This window comes from Channa argus, chromosome 12 (genome assembly GCF_033026475.1).
Source record: "Channa argus isolate prfri chromosome 12, Channa argus male v1.0, whole genome shotgun sequence".
In the NCBI taxonomy this organism is placed as follows: Eukaryota; Metazoa; Chordata; class Actinopteri; order Anabantiformes; family Channidae; genus Channa; species Channa argus.
In genome coordinates this window covers 25,505,945-25,527,899 of record NC_090208.1, presented here as the reverse complement: position 1 = coordinate 25,527,899, position 21,955 = coordinate 25,505,945, and the positions used below count along the sequence as shown (strand labels likewise).

Genomic DNA, 21,955 nt, shown 5'->3' with positions numbered 1-21,955 from the left:
CCAACTAAATGTACACGATAATATTGTAATAAAGTAATTTTGTGTTTTTGTTCATTTGCAGGTGGAACCACTCCAGCGCAATGGGAGGATATAACAGGAACAACTCCATTAACATTTATCAACGACTGTGTCTCCTTTACCACCAATGTGTCTGCTAGGTACCACATATTAGTTTTATAACGACTGCTCATTTAAAGTAACAAACCTGTTGCTGGCATAAAGTCATAACCTCATTGACTCTTTTTAATTGCTTTCTGGTTTCTAGGTTCTGGCTGATAGACTGTCGCCAAGTTCAGGAATCTGTCAACTTCTCCACTCAAGTGTACCGGGAGATTATCTGTGTTCCTTACATGGCCAAGTTTGTGATCTTTGCCAAGACCCATGACCCCATTGAAGCCCGACTGCGCTGCTTCTGTATGACTGACGACAAGATTGACAAAACACTAGAGCAGCAGGAGAACTTCACTGAGGTGGCTCGCAGCCGAGACGTAGAGGTGAGAGAAGAGAGTTAAATTGCCCCTAGCTCTGAATTTTGGTGTGAATGATTTTCTGTCCAAAGTGTGCCCCTACCTAGGTCCTACCCAAGGTCAGCTGGGACCAGGCCCCACCATGAACTTCTACAGGGTAAATGGTACAGACAATGGATGGATGACCAGATGTATCTTTTAATCTTTATTTCAGTTGAGATTTCAAAACAAACCTACACATTCATTTGAAATTTCAGGTTTAGTATTTGGAAGATTGTGGGGACAAAGCATTTTTCAATAAGTTTAAAGGCCATGGTATAGTGTGTCGGTTTGTTGTTTCTGAATGCAGTGACAATTGTGACAAAAGTGACAAGACTTTGCTATTTCCCCCTCACAGTTGTTGAGTCTAATTCCCCTTTACACCGTTTTGGTAAAGGCCAGTCCTCATTGACAGGGATAAATGTGCGTTTGTTAAGAAGTTAAAGCTGTTACTAAATCAGCAAATAACTTACAGAAGCCAAAGAGTGATGACTGTATTAAGCACGAAAATCTTTTTACAATGGCAACATTAAAGTGACATCATCAGGGTGGCCTGATGCAGTGCATCCAGCATCTAGTAAATTGACATTTACTAATTAAAGGCCGTAAAAAGTCCTGAAAGTTCTTAAATTCAGGTAGGATAGGTCTTAAATATTTTCAGTCAGCTCTCAAATGCAGAGCAAGAATTTGCTCAATTTTTCTTTTACATTTCATCCCTGTTTGGAGCCTAGTGTTCTGTTAACATGGACTTTCAATTCACTGCCCACTCATGCTGCTAAAGATTAAACATATTGTTCCTAGTTAAGCGAACAGGCTGTAAACACTGTAGGGGCTTCTGTCATGAGCCACAAAGTCAGCCAAAATTAATTAGAAAGAATCTACACTATAATTTTATGTTAGATAACTATATAAACTGCTGAAACTATTACTACGATAATTACCACTGTGCACATTTGAGTTATGTTACTACTTTGTGATGTTGCTACTTTAAATATTGCTGATGAGCAGAAAGAAGAAAGTCAGGTTGCTACAGAAATATGGAGAAAGTAGATAAATGGAATAGAAACGGAATAATCGGAATTTAAATTTAAGACATAAGATTGAAACCTGTTATATATCAGCTGACAGATGTTATAAAACAGGGGCAAACACTAACATCTCTGTTCAGTTCACAAGTCTTTATGCACAAGTAAAAAATGTCTTTATCAGCTGAAAAACAACACTGTAATCAATCACTGTGCTGATTGGATTTGATTACCGAGTAATTAGGTGTCAGCTGTAGCAGCAGCATGAGCTGCCAGAGAAGGACAGGGATCTGACGATGATCCCCAGAGCAGCAGAGGGCAGCTTGTGACATTGCAGAAAGTCAGGTAACTAGAAACAGTACGGCCCCATGTTCACATTGGCCTAATGACAATTCACTATATCTATCAAACGAATTCAAAAAAAGCACAGTATCAATTAAGCCAGATGTGTAGCGTACTCATATTCAGCATTATTACGAAGAAAATTAAACAACTTACTAACTTACAACATATTAAGCCAACGCAACGACGCATGATATGCAGAAGCAAGTACCTAATCATTTTTTACTTACCGGTGTAAAAGAAGAAAAAAAGACGCAGCAGCTTGGCATCTTTCTTGCATTCTTTAATCTCGTTTAGGTCTCGCCAACAAGCGAAAGCCAGTCTGATACTTTTGCGTGATAACGCCTCGCTTCCACGGTTCTGACCACCTCTGCTAGCAAGCTGGAGGATCTGACCCTCTGCAGTTGTGTGTTGTGTGGCGTACATGTTACTTATCGACGCTTTAAGTGTTTTTCGTAGTTGGACGTTACTATGCAGCCCCTGTACTTACGTGTTTTTTGCAGGTACTGGAGGGCAAACCTATCTATGCAGACTGCTTTGGAAACCTTGTTCCTCTTACCAAAAGTGGCCAGCATCACCTCTTCAGCTTCTTTGCCTTTAAGGAGAACAGATTATCACTGTTTATCAAAGTAAGGAATGTTTCTTTTTTCTTACACGCAGAAACAAACACAACATTTTATGCACAGTGCATTAGCATGAAATGCTAATTTACTGTAGTGAATTGTTCTCAGTGCACATAACTTTCATTTTGCAGATCAGAGACAACACTCAGGAGCCCTGTGGCCGTTTGTCTTTTATGAAAGAACCCAGGAACCACAGGTCACTCGCCCAAAATGCCATATGCAACCTCAACATCAGCCTCCCATCATACTGCAAGGTGAGGGCACTACACTGGTATTTAACTTGACAGCACAGGATCCTTTCTTTACGATATCTTGTTAGTTGGCACATAAAAATAACTGTTGCTAGTCATTATTAAGAAGAAAAAGTAAGTGCTTGCTCTGGTTGCTTGCAGCTCGACTATACTACAATCTTCAGCATGTCTCTTTGAACCATCTGTAATACATGCTAATCTTTTACTTCTTCTTACATTAGTCTAAAAATGCAATGCCATTTATTTACCTATTCAGGATTCTTACGCATAGGTTTGGATTTCGTTGTATTATTTTATATTTGATACTGTATGCCTGACACTAAATTACACTGCTTTAAAAAGCATTTTTGTTTTGAATGTTCATTGCTCTTTACTGTGTCAGTTGACTTTCTATGCATCGGGGGAACTTCAAGGCTGTACTAGGCATCATTATTGGCTGGTGGCTCAAAATCAGAGCAGGAACAAATAAATATATATATATATATATATATATATATATATGCATATATATTTGTCATATAATGTGAATTGCTTGTATAGAAATCTTTCAAAAAACAACAGTGTTTATAGATTAAAACATTTATATTTAAAGCCTAATGCAGCTTTAAAGACTTTAGTTTTCCCTAAAATCACAATGACAGGTTGTATGTATTGCTATGGTAACCATTGTACATTGCCCACTGTATTTTTTCTCCCTTAATGTTGCTGTTGTTTCTACCTGTACATCTTTCCGCTTATTGCTGCTTCTTGCTTCCAAAAGGAGTCCGATTCAGACCAAGAGCAAGAGGAGCAGGTAACATCAGCCACGGCTTCCCCCTCCCTCTTCTACTAACTAGCTCTGCTGGCCTGTTCTTGCCACTGTCTAACCATAACAACGTTCACAAATACTTGTATAACAGTGCACCCATATAGTATTCACGTGTTATGTTACAGTCTTATTTCAAAATTGATTAAATGCATTATTTTCCTCAAAATTCTACAAACAATACTTTTTCTTTTCCATTTTTTTTTTTTTTTTTTGTCCTTTTGTCTTTTGAGTTCAGTACAGCGTATCATTTTTCCGCATGTTGGCACAGTTTTTACACCAGATGCCCTTCCTCCCCAATCCAGCACTGCGTGGCTGGGTATGAGCATGGGCCGTTGGGGGTTCAGTGTCTTGCCCAGGCACACTTCAGCATGTGGTCGGCAAGAGTGGGGGTGTAGGTAGCCACTCTACCAGCTGAGCCACAAACAATACTTAACATACAATAATTATAACAACGGGAAAGAAAAAAGAAAAAAAATCACATGTACATAAGTATTCACCGCCTTTGCTCAATATTTTTGGCCAGTTTCTCCCATTCTTCTTAGCGGTACCTCTCAAGCTCTCAAGTGAGGTTGGATAGGGAGTGCTCTGGTTTTCATCAAGAATGTACATTGTTGCATTCATCTTTCCGTCGATCCTGACTTGTCTCTGAGTTCCTGCTGCTGAAAAACATCCCCACTGCATGATGCTGCCACCACCATGCTCTACTGTAGGGATGGTATTGACCAGGTGGTGAGCAGTGCCTGGTTTCCTTCAGACATGGCACTTGGCATTCAGGTCAAAGAGATCAATCTTTGTTTTATCAGACCAGAGAATTTTGTTTCTCATGGTCTGAAAGTCCTTCAGGGAGACTGTAATGTGCCTTTTCCTGAGAAGTGGTTTCTGTTTGGCCACTCTACCATACAGACCTGATTGGTGGAATGCTGCAGAGATGGTTGTTCTTCTGGAAGGTTCTCTCTCCACAGAGAAACACCGGAGCTCTTTTAGAGTGAACATCTAGTAACAGGATCCATCAAAGCGTAATTTTGAGTGGCATGGCAAAGGCCATTATTTCTTATGTATATGTGATTGTTTTTGTTTTTAATTTTTAATACATTGGCAAAGATTTCAAGCAAACTTTTTTCACATCACAGGGCTTTGCAGAATGAGGAATAGAATTTGATGAAAATAATGAATTTGATTCATTTTGGAAAAAGGCTGTAACATAGCAAAATGTGGACAAAGTTAAGCACTGTGAATACTTTCTGGATGCACTGTATTTGATTATGATTTGTCAATAGCATAGATCATTGTTGCTGTTGTGCTATTTATGTTCTTTTTCTGAAAATAGTTGTTAAGTAGTGTTACTTTTAAAATATTTGCTACAAGCAATAAAAGACTAATGATTTGTTTTCTTTCCAGGCCAGCAGAACACAAGAGAAATGTAAGATATTTTCCTTATTGTATTAGCATGTACTAAAATTATTAAATTCTATATTAATAGTACCTAAACTATCAAACTACAACCCCAATTCAAAAAAAGTTAAGATGATGTGTAAAATTAGAAAAAATTAATTAATAAAAAATTAAAAAACAGAATGCAATGATTTGCAAATCTTATCAACTCAAATGTTATTCACAATAGAACATAAACAACAAATCAGATGTTATCACAATGAAACATTTTACAAATCATGGAAAATATTAGCTCATTTGAATTTGATGGCAATATTACATCTCCAAAAAAGTTGGAACAGGGTGAAAGAGACATTGTCTGGATGGGAGCATATGTTGCTCTAAATCCTCTATGTACATTTCAGCATTGATGGTCCCTTTCCAGATGTGTAAGCGGCCCACACCACAGGCACTAATGCCCCCCCCCCCCACACCATCAGAGATGCAGGCTTTTCAACTGTCTGCTGACAACGAGTGGATGGGTCCTTCCCTCTTTAGTCCGCAGGACACGCCGTCCATGGTTGCCAAAATGTTTTTTTCAAATTTTGATTCATCTGACCACAGAACAGTTTTCCATTTTGCCTCAGACAATTTTAAATTAGATTTGGCCCTGAGAACATGGAGCCATTTTTGGATCAAGTCCACATTTGGCTTCCTCTTTGCATGATACAGCTTTAACTTACATTTGTGGATCACACAGTGAACTGAGTTCACAGACAGTGTTCCTGATCCCATGCAGTGATGTCCAGTAGAGAATCAGGCCTGTTTTTAATGCAGTGCTGCCTGAAGGCCTGAAGATCCCATGCTTCCAGTTTTGACCTTTGGCCTTGTCCCTTTTCCACAGAGATTCCTCCTGATTCTCTCAATCTTTTGATAATGTTCTTTGCTGTAGATGGTGGGATCTTCAAAGTCTTTGCAATTTTACATTGAGGAACATTGTTCATAAATGGTTCCACAGTGTTTTGGCATAGTTTGTCACAGATTGGTGAACTTCTGCTCATCTTTACATTCCAGAGGATCTGCTTCTCAGAAATGCCAGTCATATTACTAACTGTTGCCAATTTACGTAATTAGTTGTCAAATGCTCCTCCTCCTTTGTTTTTGATTTTTGGCAATTACTTTTCTAGCCGTTTGTTGCCCCTCTTCCAACTTGTTTGAGATGTGTTGCTGCCATCAAATTCACAATTAGCTAATAATTTCCATGATATGGTAAAATATCTCGCTTCCAATATCTGATATGTTGTTTATGTTCTAATGTAAAAAAAAAAAAAAAAGGGTTTTTGTGATTTGAAAATTATTTATTTTTTATTTTACATTTTACACATCGTCCCAGCTTCTTTTTAAACTGGGGTTGTAATATCACAAAAGCGGTGACACTTAATGGGTATTACATGTCAGACTAATGCATTTGAACAGAGTGCAGAGGATTAACCCTTAAGCTTAATTGTTGAACATACATGTCTTAACAAAGCCATTTAAGTATCATCTGTTTTTGTCCTGTCACACAAACAAACAAAACATTATGTGCACCTGCCCATGTAAATGTACATTTTTTCCTAAGCCTTAACTTCTATTTTTACTTTTCTTTTTTCTGATTTAACACCTGCCTTTAATTGACCTCTTTCCCATTCACAATTCTGAGACCGAATATATAAGGGAAGCATTAAACACCTCCATCTACGTATGTACATAAAAAATGAATTCAAACTGTGGTGATGTTTATGTGATAACGGCTTCTAATTTTATGCTGGCCTCAAAGTTAGGATTACTGCTAATACGTGTCACAATGCCACTTTCATAGTGTTAATTCTTTGTGCTTGCGAACAAACCCATTTCTGTTGACGTAGGCAGAGCGATGCGACAGAGGTTGTACAAACAGTTGGGTAATAATTCAGCTCCGATGATGAAATGTAATGTGTGTTCACATTGAAGGATATTGAACATTTTCACCTACTCAGAAATTAAGAAATCAGGAAAAAAAAAATCATTTTCATTTGTGCATCCCTCACTTTGATATAAATTTTAGAGGACAGCTTTAATAGTTTTAGATTGGTACCAAGGGTCAGGCCCAATGAGAAACCAATCCCAAAGTTTTCACTGTTTTCACTCTTTGCCATTAAGTAACTGTACCTATACATGTACTGTAGCACAAGGAAGGAAATGTAACTTATTATATGTGTCACCACAAAAGTACATCTAGACTTCACTTGTGTCATCTTTGTCTGCAGTTCGTGTCATGCTGTGTCGGGTTGTACTAGCACCTCTGATCACACAAATGTGCTCACATACATGCGCTTGCACTCAGAGTTGTTGAAACTGGTTGTTAGGGATTTTGTTACCACCAGTTCCAAGGAAATTAGAGGCCAGAATATTATTATTCTTTCCGAGTCCTCTAGTGTAATGATAAAAGAAAATGTATTCTGCCTTCCCACCCACACACCCTGTCCTTCTGCCTTCTTTCCCATTTAGTTTGTGTATGTAGCAAAGTGAAAATGTCACTAATAGAAATGGGCCAATACAATACACTTTAACTGTATACTTGAGAATTTATATAAACGTTTAAATACTGACCAAAGTAGATGCATCACTGAGGACAATTCGAATATGCACTAAAGATAATAAAGAAATGTTATGCGGATAATATGCAACACACAACAGCACCACATTGAATGGGGATAAGCAGTTCGTTATCCTTCGCTTCTCTAATCCTCTAATTCTGGATTTAATCGCTACACTAAACTTTTTACTCCTCTCATTCACTCTTCACCAGTACCTTCCCACTTGCACTTCCCTTTGCTTTGCATGGAAATAACTTGCCTTACATAAATGTGTATGTGTGGGCTTTTGCTGTAATGTCTCTTTGATTGTCTGTAATGTCTTGTTGGTGTGCTTTTATTTTGGAATCCCCCCTCACAATACCATAAGCTTATGGTTTTGTGCCCTGTTTTGTGTGTTGTTTCAGCTTTTATTTGAGTTATGTTTTAGACATTTACAGTAGATAGCCAAAAGGGAGAACGAAGGGTAAAGGGAATTACAATATGTTCCCTTCCTTCAAAATGTAATTTACTAATGCGCCTGGGGTCCTTCTTCTTCCTTAGATTCTTTGAAAATGAATGATCTGCTCATTGCTAAAATGCATGGCAAATCATCATATATGGTATAAGTTAGCACTGGCTTTCTTTGATACACATTATTAGTTTTCTGGGTTGTTTTTAAGCCACTTTCCCTTGTCCTCACATTGACATTTGTCATACATCCAAACAATCTTGAGATGTCGTCACGTTGTTTCTCTGTTTCCTTTGTTCTTTTTTTCATTGTGCTTGATATTTGGTCTCATTCATTGTTATTATAGTAAGTTTTTATGTGTTTTAGTATTGTTCTGTAGTTTTGTTTTGTGAGTGTGGGTGCACTGATTGTATAAGCAAGTTATTTCCTGCTCATATACTTTCCCCATTGGTATTTTTTAGCCTTTGCTTCACCATCCTTCTTCAGATTCATATCAAAGTATAAGCCCAATTCCTCTGATACCCTGATGTACTAGAACCCATTGTGAATTTGTGATCCTATGATCCCTGCAGTGTGCTCCAACCCTGTCCTGACCAGATTCTCCAATGTCTGTCTCCTTTCATTTAAATTTTTGATTTTCTTTACTCCTTACTTGTTCTTCTTCCATATGGAAGATGAAGAGATGGAGACTTCAGTCCTGAAATCAGAGCTGATTCGAGAACCAGACCTACTGTCCGACGTGTCAGAGATGAAACAAGATTTGATCAAAATGACTGCCATATTGACTGCAGACTCTACAGAGAAATCCCTTTCCTTAGGAGGATGTGGTCTAGATAAAGGGACTGAGGAGGTTTCTGGAGAACCATTAGAAATAATGGAGAAAGTCAAAGAGGATCTAGAGAAAGTCAGTGAGATACTGAAGAGTGGAACATATGAGGGTGAAGTTGCGGAGGAGGCAGCAAAAGCAGCTAAAATGGCCGAGGAGTGGGTTCTCCTCTCAGACACTGAGATAGAAGAGGCCAAAAAGATGGCTGCCTTAGAAATTCGAGAGCCTGTCTTACGTGAAAGTAGAGCTAACAGAGGGGCTTCTAGACCCAAAGCCATAAAGGACAGTGGTGACCTTAAAGAATACTTGATGGATGCATCAGTAAGCTCCAAAGCAAAAGCTAAAAAAGAGCAAGTTGTCCAAGAGAGATTTACTGATGTTGTACTTCGCAAAAGTGCAAAACCAATAACTCCAACCAAAGTGCATGACAAAACCACTGCTGGTGATGTTAAAAAGCCAGTCAGAAAGAAGGGGAAAGACCAAGGGCAGGCAGAGCAATTGACAGAAACTGCTGTTCTTCTAAGTGTGCCTATAGCCCCTGCTCTAGCATCACCTGTATCCCCAGTGGTCGAAGAAACCCCCATTGGGTCAATAAAGGACAAAGTCAAAGCTTTACAACAAAAAGTAGAGGCAGAGCAAAAGAGCAAAAAAGTCACTGGAGGAAAGCCTTCACATTTGCCTGTAAGCAAAACCTCTCCAAAAGCCAAAGAAAGCCCTAAATTAAATCAGCCCCCCCCTAAATCTCCCAAAGCTGAATCTGAAAAACTTGAGCAAACCATGTCAGTTAAGGAGCTGATGCAAGCATTCCAAACAGGACAGGATCCCTCAAAGAGAAAGTCTGGGCTATTTCAGCTCAAGACTTCCACTACATCAAGATCAGAGAAATCCATAAAATCAGAAAGCGCCCAGTCAAAATCTATGACCAAAGCAGTAATCTCATGTGTTTCCAATGAGCGGGAAGTATCTATGGATTCCAAAACTCAGAAGAAAGAGACCACTGACCAGCCTAAAGAAAAAGAAGCTATGTCAGCTACTGCCAACTCTTCAGATCTAACTGAAACTGTAGACTTTGGAAATGGTGGCCTTGACGATAGCTCTGACAGCCTAAAGCATGAGGGTGCAGCAGACTCACTAAGTGCCAGTTCTGGAAATGGCACCCCTCATCTCAGCTCTGAGGATAGTTACAAACATGAGGGCTTAGCCACTCCAGAATCAAGTCCTGAAAGTCTGTGTCAATCTCCAAAAACTGGAGAGCAAACATTTACAACTTCAGCAAGAGCTACCAGAACAGTCAAAAGAGAAAATAAAGATGCAAAGAAGTCTGGAGACTCTGCTATAGGGCCCACTGGTGACCAACTATCTACAGAACTGACCCTACCTATCTCCTCCTGCAAGGCTGCAGATGACCACACTACAAGTGAGTCAATATCTGTTGTGAGGAGCGAGTCTAAGCCATCTAAACCTCAAAAGCTTCCAAAAAGAATTTCAGAGACTGTAGAAACGTTTCTTAGTGATGATGAGAGCCCCGATCATCAGTTAGCATTGCCATTAGTTGGTTCTCCAGCTTCTAGATCCTCTTCTCAGCCTCATGAAAGCTTAGAGCTACCTTTAAAACAAGACCCAGATGCTCTCAGTCCATTAGCTGATGATTCTTACAAAATAAGCCACAGAGACTCTCTAGAGGGCAGTCCACTCATGGAAGAGAATTCCTCCCATAAGTCCCCAGATTCTATTGAACCTAGCCCAACCAAGGAATCCCCCCCTCATGACTCTTTAGAGAGCAGCCCTGTAGAGCAAAAAATCTACCCTTCCTTTCCATCAGCACTCACTCAACCTAGTAAATCCTCTAGTCATCCAGAGCCCTCCAAAGCTCCAGAATTCCCCCACGATGCTTTGCGTGGTAGGCTGCTTCGAGACCATGAGGCTAGTGTGGATGATGACAGTTGTGAGCAGACATCTCAGATGACAAGTTCTGGTAAGAGTCCCCTCTCCCCTGACACTCCTAGTTCTGAAGAGGTAAGTTATGAGGTAAACCCCAAACCCCCTGACCATGCATACCTCTCTGTTCCATTAAAACCGACTGTTATCCCTGAAGACCCAGAAGAAGACGATACATCAGGGAGCTTTGAGGCTAAGAAAAAAATCACACCGGAGGAGGAAATGTTTAAGATGGCAGCCAAAATTAAAACATTTGATGAAATGGAACAAGAAGCGAAGAGCAAAAAGAACTCTACAAAAAATGTGTTTTCCTCAGCAGATTCCAAAATAGGGGATGACAGCTATGAAACATTAGAGCTCACAAGTGAGAAGCTTTCACAAAGTGAATATGGGCTCAACAGACCCACAGAAGATTCAAAGTTAGCTTTTTTTGTTGATCCCGATATTAAAGTACAACCTCCCTTTCCTCTTTCAGCAGGTTTGCATGATGGATCCCACGACAAAGAGGTCAAGAATGCAACAACAGCCAGTGCCACATCAGAGGGACCTCATTCTGTCTCAGACCACCATAATTCAAAATCCAAACTGGAAGCTGTACCATCTATAAAAGATGGCAAAGACTACAGCGCCAAAAAGTCAGCTGTAACATCAAACACTGAAAACAGGACTGATGAGCAAAAGGAGGAGAGCTTAAGGAAGTCAAAGGAAAACAAAGGCGATGATGAAGATGGTCAAGTGTTAGGCATTGTCAGCTTGGAGGCTGATATGTTAAAACCAGGTAACAATGTAACGGATGAAGTGAAAAGAGATCACAGGGACCATACAACTGCACCAGAGTCTGGACTTGGTGCACCTGTTGCCACAGGACAAACAAAGGAAACGTTTAAAGCGGAGGTCTGTATCTATGATGACATAGAAGAAGATGCTGAGGCAATGGAACCTCCCAGAACGGAGTCAAAAGGTGTCACTGCTAAGGTAGACAGTGACTCTTGGTCCTCCATGAGGGAGGATGATGCCACTTTTGCAGCTCGTGTCAAAGAGGAGGAACAGAAGATATTAAATCTGGTGGTGGACCGTCAATCTCTGCAAGCAACTCCAGACACAACACCTGGTAGAACACCAACAGAAGAGAGCACCCCTACTAGTGAACCCAATCCTTTTCTTTTCCAAGAAGGGAAGCTCTTTGAGATGACGAGAAGTGGTGCTATTGACATGACTAAGAGGAGCTATGAGGAGGAAGGGGGTGGTTTTGCCTTTTTCCAGATAGGTGAACAACCTTTAGAGGATCCTCTCTTAGAAGAGGACAGGCAAGAAGGTAGGAGTTTCGCAGCAGAACCTGATGTCGGCCTCAATCTAACACTTGAGGTTAAGATTGAAGAAGATGAAAAATGTAGTAAAATAACAGATTCTCCGCTTCAGTCCCCACCTGAAGCTGATCAGCAAGCCTCGAAAGCTGATGCCACCAAATCTAAAATACCTAAAATGGGCATATCAGCTTCAAGCAAACCCCCCCCAAAAGATAAAACATCCCCTGAAGATCCTGAGACTAAAATAGACAAACCTTTAAAAGAAGTAGCTTTAGATTTAGATACAAGTTCATCTGACCAAATGATAATGAATGTACAGACAGCAGAGAGCACAGTGACTAGGTCTGTTTACTCTGAGCAGGGCCAAGAGTCCTCTGATTCCTCTCCAGAGGAGCCACAGTCAGTAATAGAGGCCTCTAAACCAACAGGGAAGTCCAAACAAAGTGCTTCCAATAATGTTAAAAAGACTCCAGTCAAAACAAAAAGTAAGTCCGCTCTTCAAGGCCGGGGTAAATCCACACTTCCCTCTCCATCTCAGGCAACATCCTCATTAACTAGTCCGAAAAAAGAGGCCTCTACTTCTGATTCGAAATCTAGAATTCCTATCAAGGCTAGCACTGTCAAGCCTGATTCTACTCTCAAACGTCCTGAATCTAGCCAAGACAAAAAACTCAAAGTCCCTGTAAAAAAGGATACAAGGAGAAAATCTGAGACAGACGCAGGTCCCTCTGTGGATGTCAAAACCAAGACACCATCTTCCAAAGCCAAGAGCTTCTGTGAGGGGGAGTCTACCAAGCCATCTTTTAAAAAAGAACAGGGTCGCCCCTTGAGTGCTGAGTCAGCAAAATCTAAAGGTTTGCCATCCAGATTGCCAGTTCGGGGCAAAAGTGGTCATTCAGCACATTCAACACCCACTAAAGAGAAAAGTGACAAACAAAAAGACTCTATTGAGTTCTTTGAAGAGATAAGTGATGAAGCAGCAAAACTTGTGGCAAGGTTGGCACAGGCAGCGACAGAAAAAGAACAAGAGGCTGCAGCCACCATCTCAGATGATGAGAGCAGTCTCATTGATCCATCAATTATAGAAAGAGAAACTTTCTCTGAGATGCAGTTTCCCCCCTCAGGAGACATCTTTCCTATTAGACCACTGTGGGACGACCCTGTTGAGACACAGATGCAGCGAATCCCAGACGATAAGGTCCAAAGTCAAGGTATCCCTCCAGTTTAAGGGGCTATTCTCTATCTCTTGTGCCTCACTAGTGAACTAGCTGTAATGGTGCTGCCTCTCTGTCTCTTGTAGTTGAGTCCCATTGTAGTTGAAGAACCCATGTGGTTTTGTTGCTTGAGCTGTGTTTGTCTTTGTTATATCGTCTCTTTCCTTCTGTGTGTGATGAGAATCTCAAGATTGACTTAAAGGCTTTATGGAACTTGTGAAATCAATTTAGTGACTAATACGATTATAAGATAATTATAATAAAATTATAATAAGATTATAGTGCAAGGAATTATCTTCTGTCACTCATATGTAATGTCAATGATGTACAATCCTTAATCATAGTGTGACTACAAGATGTGTCACAATGAATTCTTATAGATTACTACTGTATGTAGGCTATTATTTCTTAATTTGAAATTTATATTTCATTAACAGTAAGTACTGTACTTGTAGTAGTACAAAACAAGAAAGCCAGTGAAGATTGTTTCAGACAGTGTTTGTAATGTGACTTGATTTGGTTCTCCTTGCGGCTGTGTCCGCTCACGGCTGTTTGGTGGTATTTGCAGTAGATCCACAGGATGAAGCAGAAAGAAAAGAGCAACGGTTGGCCATTATAGCTGACCACCTGGGCTTCAGCTGGACGGGTGAGTCTCACATCAGTGGCAGCCAAACTGCCAAGATCAAGCTATCACCGTCAATATGACATACAATGTTGGCAGGCTCTAAAGAAATGGAATTATAAACCCTTCAAATGTATATTTGGGGATCATAATACTTATCATTATGCTACTCCCCAGAGTTGGCACGAGAACTGGACTTTAGTGAGGAGAGGATCAACATGATAAGGATTGAAAACCCCAATTCACTGCAAGACCAAAGCAATGCCCTGCTGAAACTCTGGGCAGAAAGGGAGGGAAAGGATTCTGCAGGTTTGTTATAAGTAGAGTCCATATTTTTTTTTTTTTTTTTTTTAAAGATTGCTTTTGAAATAAAGTACAAACTACAGTAGACAGTCATTAAAAATGAAAATGAGAGATTTCTGTTTTCTGTTTCAACAGAAACAACACTGATCACCATTTTGACAAAGATCAACCGAATGGACATTGTTCACATAATTGAAACAAAGATAATCAAGTCCACTCAGGAGGAGACCTCCTCACATACCTATGCAGAAATTGAGCAGACCATAGCACTGGACCATAGCGAAGGTGCACAGGCCAACGTTACCTTGAACAGACTGATAGCTTGATTTGTGTTATGTTTATGTACAAGGTTCCAACTGCCTTCACTGACTGCTGGCACTCATTTGTCAGGTTTTTCTGCCCTTCATGAAGACATTGACAGCCCAAGGACAGGCAGGCGCACAGAGTCTGCACACAGGAGTGCAGGCTCAGGACATGAGGTACCCGTGGTGTCGGCAGAGGACATTTCCTCTAGTTTGTCATCACTTCACGAGATGACAGGACGGTTAGACTCTGACTCCACAGCAACAGGGTTTCTCAGAAATACCCAGAAAGAGAAGCTACAAAAAGAGATGGAGACAACATAGTAAGTCATCCCAAAAAAACTCATGTGACACCCACAATTCTTGCTTGCACTGCATCTCGTCTTGCTGAATGAGCTTCCAAACAAACACTGTATCTGACAGAGTAATTTGCACTGTCTGGCTTTGCCAGTGCAGTTTAGTGCAGTGTTAGTTTAAGTTGTTTGTTCTCTGAAGCACATATAAATAAAAATATATATATATATATATATATATATATATATATATATATATATATATATATATATATATATATATTTTTTTTTATTTTTTGACAAAAATAAGGATCAATCTGTTCTTTTTTTTATTAAGTCCATCATCCATTCAGTGACTGAATACTGGAATGTTCTTTTTTGCAGCTCATCACAGCAAATATATGAAGAATTGACAGACCCTGTACACACAGGCAGTTACAAACAAGTAAGTCCTTTCTTCACATTGTACCGCACCTCTCCCTACAACCTTCGATCTCATGTGATAGACCCTGTGTACAAAGGGGGACCTAAGTTAGGTGTACAGGTTACCCCTCCTCATTACCCCACTGTTGAAGAAGGTGATGATGAAGGGGCTACTGGATATGAGGGGGCAGAGGGGGGTGAGGAGTGGAGCTTAGAGTGTCTACAAACCATCCATTCTGAATATGGCACTCATTATTTGGCACCGTTGCCTTGGCGAGACTCAGCCAATCAGTCTCGCACAGGTGTATGTGACAGCAGACCACTGTCTATGACTGACTATGAAGATAGCTTGATTGAGTGTGATCAAGCTGAGCAAGACTTCAAAAAACTTTCTATGGACCTTACAGAATCTGACGAGACCACTGAGATTTGCTTTTCACAGCAACCAACAGGTGGACAAATACTTGATCCCACCTTTGTGCCCTTTTCTGGTTCTGCATCCACACAAACTAAACAACTGGCCACAAAACATAGTGATGAAGTTTCACGTCGACTGTATGAGGTCCTATATGGGTATGATATTAAGCTGATAGATTCAGATAGTGAGGTTACTTCTGTAATGCCTATTAATGCACCCCTTGAAGATACTATTCAAGCTGGAGTCCAGAAAGATGTAGTTGATCGGGCTGCTATAGTCTCTGAGCATCAGATTCAAGAACTAGCAGGTCCTTCTTTTGTCAGTAATGTTGTGCCACATTTAATAATTCAAAAAGCAGAACTAATGAGGTCAGATAACTTTATTCCGGTGTCACATGTCTCAAATTTTGGGCAGGCTGATTTACAGTCAGTAGACAAAGCTGTGTCACTTATACCCAGAGCTGAGTACAGCTCTGAGGAAACACTAGCATTCCAACTGAATAAACCTGAAGATGAGGCTGCACAGACTAGAACTGGGATAGAAGCCTCTGGGTATAGATCCTGCTTACCAGAATCTACAATTGAAAGCACCGGTAAACATCACAGCACTGTTTATGACCGATCATCTTCACCTGAATGTGTGACTGATACTGCAGTATTTCTGACGGAGAGAAGAGCTTCATCCCCTGATTCAGTGTTATCAGTAAATGATCTGAATTTCCTTGCACCTGATTCACCAATACCTCAATTTAGACCCATTTCTCCCCTTCCACCATCTCTTATTTCTTGTGAAGCCAGCGATGTTTGGATGTCCTCTAAGGGGCAGCAGTTAAGTGTGAAAGATGGTGTCTCCATGCTGGTAACATCAAAAGGAGAGGAAATGCCATTAACACCAATGGTTTCGAACAAAAGGCCATTTGGAAGGCCAGTATCACCAGGCAGTGATTCTAGTAGTGAGAGATCGATCTCACCTCAGTTATTAAGTTTTGAGATAGAAAACAGAACATCACCTGAGTCTGTAACTTTGGAAACCATGCAATGGCATTTAACTTCTTCTGAGCAAGTGACTCTGTCTCCTGATATTCCGAGATCATCATCTCCTAAATCCTTAACATCCATCACTGCACAGTGTCGACTTACACCAGACTCCCCTGTCCCAGAATTCAGGCAAGTTGTCTCTGAGTCATTATGTACTTGTGAATATAGACCAACCTCACCTAAGTCAATGTCATCAGATACGGAAATTGAAATGCCACTTTTGTTACTGCAATCTTTAGAAAACAGACCCTCGTCCCCAGAATCTATAGCATCAATAAATGAAAATACAATATTGTCACCTGATTCACCTATACCTGAATTTAGTCATGATTGGACTGACTCAGTTATGGTAATAAAAGCGGGCAGATCCGTTTCAATTGAATCTGTACACTCAGATGTAGAAAATGGCTCAGTGTATCAGGGCTCCATAAGCTCCATTAGCATTGACAGTAGAGCTTCATCGCCTGCTTCAGTTGCCTCTGAAAGGGAATCCAAGTCGGTTTTATCGGCTGTTTTGCATAGAGTACCCTCCCCTGCATCTACTGACTCTGCACATATAATGGGTGATCCCATGTCTGCTGATCATAGGACAAAATCCTATGTAGCGTTACTGTTTGATACAGAAAACAAATCACTGCCACAAGTAGATAAAGGATCTGAGAATGATAACAGAAATATTGTATCTGATGTCGAAGAAAGACCAGTTTATTTGGAATCACTGGCCGACTACAGACCAGTTTCTCTCTCATTACCAGCATCTGTGTTGTCAGATACAGAGTCTGCAAATTTGCATTTGCAGTCATTTGTTGAGAATAGGCCATTATGTCCTGATTCTAATGGCCCCACAAATGAGCGTGGGCCACTGAAAAATATTGTAATCGACCTACCTCCTAATGAAGACATGGCCCTTTTTACTGAAAATACATTTGGAGAAAAATCTAATGTTATTGTTAATCTAAAAAAGTCAAAAACTGAAGACGAAGGTTCAGCCTGTATTCTGTCAAAGTCTGTTGAAGAAAACTTTAAGAGACATACAAAAACGGAGGCTCCCAAGACAGGATTAGTGGTACCTAATGATAGTAAGTCTGACATTGTCACACAACTAACAGGAGCTGAGGTCTTGGCTCCTGTTAAAGAAGAAATAGGTTGTGAGATTTTTGATGAAGGAGAATTAAATCCCACAACTGAAAAGACAAAATCTGCTAGAAAGAAAAAATCTAAGAAATCAGTGAAATATAAATATTCTGAATGTAAACCTGAGCAGAATTTCACAAATGATCAAAAAGAAGCATCTGAATTTCTAACTAAAACACATTCTTTGGCAGTTCCTTCTTTACTGGGGACTGCATCTGATCATCTACCACTGGCACTCGCGTGCACTACAGATCTACCTGAAGATCAGCACATACCTGCAGATTCTTCAGCTTCTGTATCGCAGCATCATATTCCATTAACAGAGCCAGTCTTCAGTTTGGTGCATAATCCAGAACCTTGGAAACTAATCTCTCAAATCCATGACCCACAGTATGTAGGAGAAACATTCATGAGTAAAACAGGTGTGTTTCAGTTTGCTGAAACAAGGGCAGAGTTTTGCCAAGCAAATTCAGACCAATTAGAAAATGACCAAAGATCACCTTCACCTGAAGAATATACACCTATGGACCCAGAATTATGGGAGGAACAAGAATCAGTTAGATCTGCTTCTTCCCTCTCAGGTAGATCTGTAGACAGTCGTTGTGCTTTAACACCAGATTCCCCAGTTCCTCAATTCTTACCCTCTTTCTCTGCCTCATTTCAACTTTATCACAGATCAAGGTCAACACAGTCAGTACTATCTGATCTTGAAATGGAGACTGATTTAAACATTTCATTTCTTTTTGAGGCTAGACCAGCATCTCCTGATTCATTATTAAACACATATAAAGTGCTATCACTTGTCTCACATATTCCGGATTATAGAGAGTCTTTACCAGAATCACTTATTATTGCAAGATCCAATTGGTCTTCATCAGCTGAACCAGTTGCCTCAGATCTAGAACTCCAAACTACTTTATTTGCCGAAAAAAGACCATCTTCCCCAGATTCTGTTGATGAAAACAGGCCACTTTCCCCTGACTCACCTATTCCTGTCTTTCAGCAAACTTTACCAGAAATTGACATGAAAAAATCCTCATCACCCATTTCGGCCTGTGCAGAGTCAGACATTTCAGATGAATATGAACAATCCAGTGAGGACATACAGACAGACAGACTTGATTCCAACCAGAGCCCTGAGTCACCAGAAGTACCCGATACCACAAACCGACTATTGCATGGTAGTAGTCCGAGTTTACAGGCAGTCAAAGTGCCTGTTTATAGGCTTGTTTCTGATGCTAAACTTCGGAAGCTTATTTCTCAAATACGCGATCCTCAATATAATGGGGAGACATTTTCCAAGAAAACATGGGGTTCTGAGTATGCTGGAACTAGACTTGAGTACATTCTAGAGGACTCAGACAGGAAAGGTACAGAGCCAGATGTCGGTGTGAAGCTGGAAATTACAAATTCAACAAGGATTAAGGGTGAAGAAAAAACATTGTCACCGGATTCTCCCATACCTGAGTCCCGACCAGCTTTGCCAATTCCAAATGTTGGTGGCAGCAGTTACAGTTCATCATCACCTGAATCACTTGCATCTGACATAGAACTTGCTCCATTGATGGTTCAGTTGTTCGAAGTTGAGGAGAGACCACAATCTCCACAGTCAGTCTTGTCTTTCTTCGAATGTTGTTTGTCAGCAGACTCTCCAATACCTCAGTACACCCATACTGAACCTGCTGCTTTGGCAGTAATGTGTAGATCTGCATCACTTGAGTCACTATATTCAGATGAGGAATTAGAGACCGATTTGTGTATCCCCTGGCTTTTTGAGGACAGAGGAGAATCTCCTGACTCAACCACCTCCAAAGACGAGTTTAGACGTCTTTCACCTGATTCACCCATTCCAGAATTCACACAAGCACTGCAGGAGTCTACAATTTCTCACATCGACTCTATGTCCTCTTCATTATCGTCTGTGTTGTCAGATTTAGAAATGGAAATTGATTTACCTTTGTCATTTGAGGACCAGCCTTCATCTCCTACATTTTTATCAATTGTCAATCAACATAGACAAGTTTCACCGGATTCTCCGATACCTGACTTCCGACCAGCTTTGCCAATTCAAAATGTTGGTGGCAGCAGTTACAGGTCATCATCACCTGAATCACTTGCATCTGACATAGAACTTGCTCCATTGATGGTTCAGTTGTTCGAGGTTGAGGAGAGACCACAATCTCCACAGTCAGTCTTGTCTTTCTTCGAATGTTGTTTGTCAGCAGACTCTCCAATACCTCAGTACACCCATACTGAACCTGCCGCTTTGGCAGTAATGTGTAGATCTGCATCACTTGAGTCACTATATTCAGATGAGGAATTAGAGACCGATTTGTGTATCCCCTGGCTTTTTGAGGAACGAGCAGACTCTCCTGACTCAAATACCTCCAAAGATAATATCAGACCTTTTTCGCCAGATTCACCTATTCCTCAATTTACACAAGCACTGCAAGAGTCCTGTATTTCTGACCCAGAGTTGAGGTCACCTACGCCAGACTCAGACTTTTCCGATTTTGAAATGGAATTAGGTTTCCCAACATTTTTGGAAAGCAGACCATTATCTCCTGAATCTCAAGCATCAATCAGACTTTCTCCTGACTCACCTGTACCCGACTTTATGCAACCAGTGGTAAGTGAAGCTGTTTTTGGACATAGGTCAATGTCTCCCGAGTCAACATGTTCAGATGCAGAATACATTGTTATAAGCCTAAAATCGCTAGTTTATGAAAACAGACCACTTTCATCTGGTTCTGGAGCATCTGCAGATGAATACTGTGCTCTGTCATCAGACTCTCCTATTCCTGAATATATACCAACGATGCCTGAAAATGTTACCATGAATGCTGGCTATAGATCCCCCTCCCCTGAATCCATTGAATCAGATGTTGAGTATGCTTTCAGTGACTTTTTGATGTCCATGAAGTATGATGTTGGGGATAGACCCAAATCTCCTGAATCAATAGGCTCAGATGTAACAGCAGAATACAATAACTTGTCTCCTGTGACAACAATGCTACTTGGATCACTACCTTCAAAACACGCTCACTCACCTGATGAAGACAGGAGGTTGTCTGAGACCACGACAGCAGAAGCACACTATGCCTATCTGTTCCCAAAAGAGTCTTTGGTATTACAAAAGGAAGATTCAAAAGCAAATTCTAGAGATGATCACGATGCAGACGCAACAGTAACACATTCAGAAGTAACACATGGATTCACTACAACACCCAGAGCTGATGATCGTTTTCTCTGCACTTTAGGTGCACAAGTTATATCTGACATAGCTGTTTCAGAGTCACTGCCACCAGTGGTTGAACATATTTTATATTCAGGAGCACCTCCATACAGAGGGACAAAGTACCGATTCGAAATGCCTGCCTGTGAGAAAATAACTGATTCTGACTCTGAAAGGAAGGTATATTATTCACTAGAATCCTTGACAGAAGACAGAGCCATGTCCCCAATTTCAGTAGCAGTTGTAGAAGCAAGAGCATCATCGCCAGAATCTGCAAATTCAGTTAATAGTTTAAGACCCCTCTCACCAGATTCCCCCTTACCTAAATTTATGACAGCATTGCCAGAGTGTGTAACATTACTGAGGTCACAGTCATCTTCACCTGAAACGGGAGAATCAGATGACGATTTAATGCCAGTAGATTTTCAAAATAATTTTGCACAATGCAGGTCATCATCACCTGAATCTGCTGGTGGTCAGAATGACAGAGACTTGCCTTTAACATGTCAGTCACTGCCTGAATACAGACCTATGTCACTTGAATTAGCCATCCAAACGACTGACGATAGAGCTTCATCTCCAGAATCAGTATTTGAGTTCAATGAGAACAGGCCTCTGTCACCAGATTCGCCCATTCCTCAGTTCACAGTATCATTGGAGGAGGGCACTACAACACATAGGTCATCATCACCTGAATCAGTGGGCTCATATTCAGAGTGTGACTTTCTGGCCACATGGTCACAATTCATGGAGACCGAGAGACCATCATCACCTGAATCTATTTCATCTGTCAATGAGTTCAGACGACTGTTGCCTGACTCACCGGTGCCTGATTTTATGAGAATACTGTCTTCTTATTTTATGGATGCCAACCTGGTTTATAGATCACCATCACCAGCTTCTTTGTCATC

At 40.6% G+C, this 21,955-nt stretch overlaps 1 protein-coding gene across 5 annotated transcripts in view; it reads left to right on the top strand.

The window, feature by feature from the left end:
• The window catches only part of ank2b (ankyrin 2b, neuronal), an 88,929-nt gene that overhangs the window by 57,078 nt on the left and 9,896 nt on the right, over window positions 1-21,955 (top strand). For 4 of the 5 annotated variants that reach the window (XR_010915733.1, XM_067523809.1, XM_067523811.1 and 1 more), the window contains 12 exons: window positions 62-158; window positions 266-494; window positions 2,377-2,502; window positions 2,628-2,750; window positions 3,508-3,540; window positions 4,954-4,975; window positions 8,667-13,274; window positions 13,846-13,923; window positions 14,077-14,208; window positions 14,338-14,487; window positions 14,593-14,827; window positions 15,182-15,242. Coding sequence is in view for 4 of the 5 variants with exons in the window: in XM_067523809.1 (XP_067379910.1) it covers window positions 62-158; window positions 266-494; window positions 2,377-2,502; window positions 2,628-2,750; window positions 3,508-3,540; window positions 4,954-4,975; window positions 8,667-13,274; window positions 13,846-13,923; window positions 14,077-14,208; window positions 14,338-14,487; window positions 14,593-14,827; window positions 15,182-15,242 (5,894 nt within the window). In the remaining variant the exon portion in view is untranslated. The remainder of the gene's footprint in view (window positions 1-61; window positions 159-265; window positions 495-2,376; window positions 2,503-2,627; window positions 2,751-3,507; window positions 3,541-4,953; window positions 4,976-8,666; window positions 13,275-13,845; window positions 13,924-14,076; window positions 14,209-14,337; window positions 14,488-14,592; window positions 14,828-15,181; window positions 15,243-21,955) is intronic. The other variant, XM_067523810.1, reaches the window with a different exon arrangement.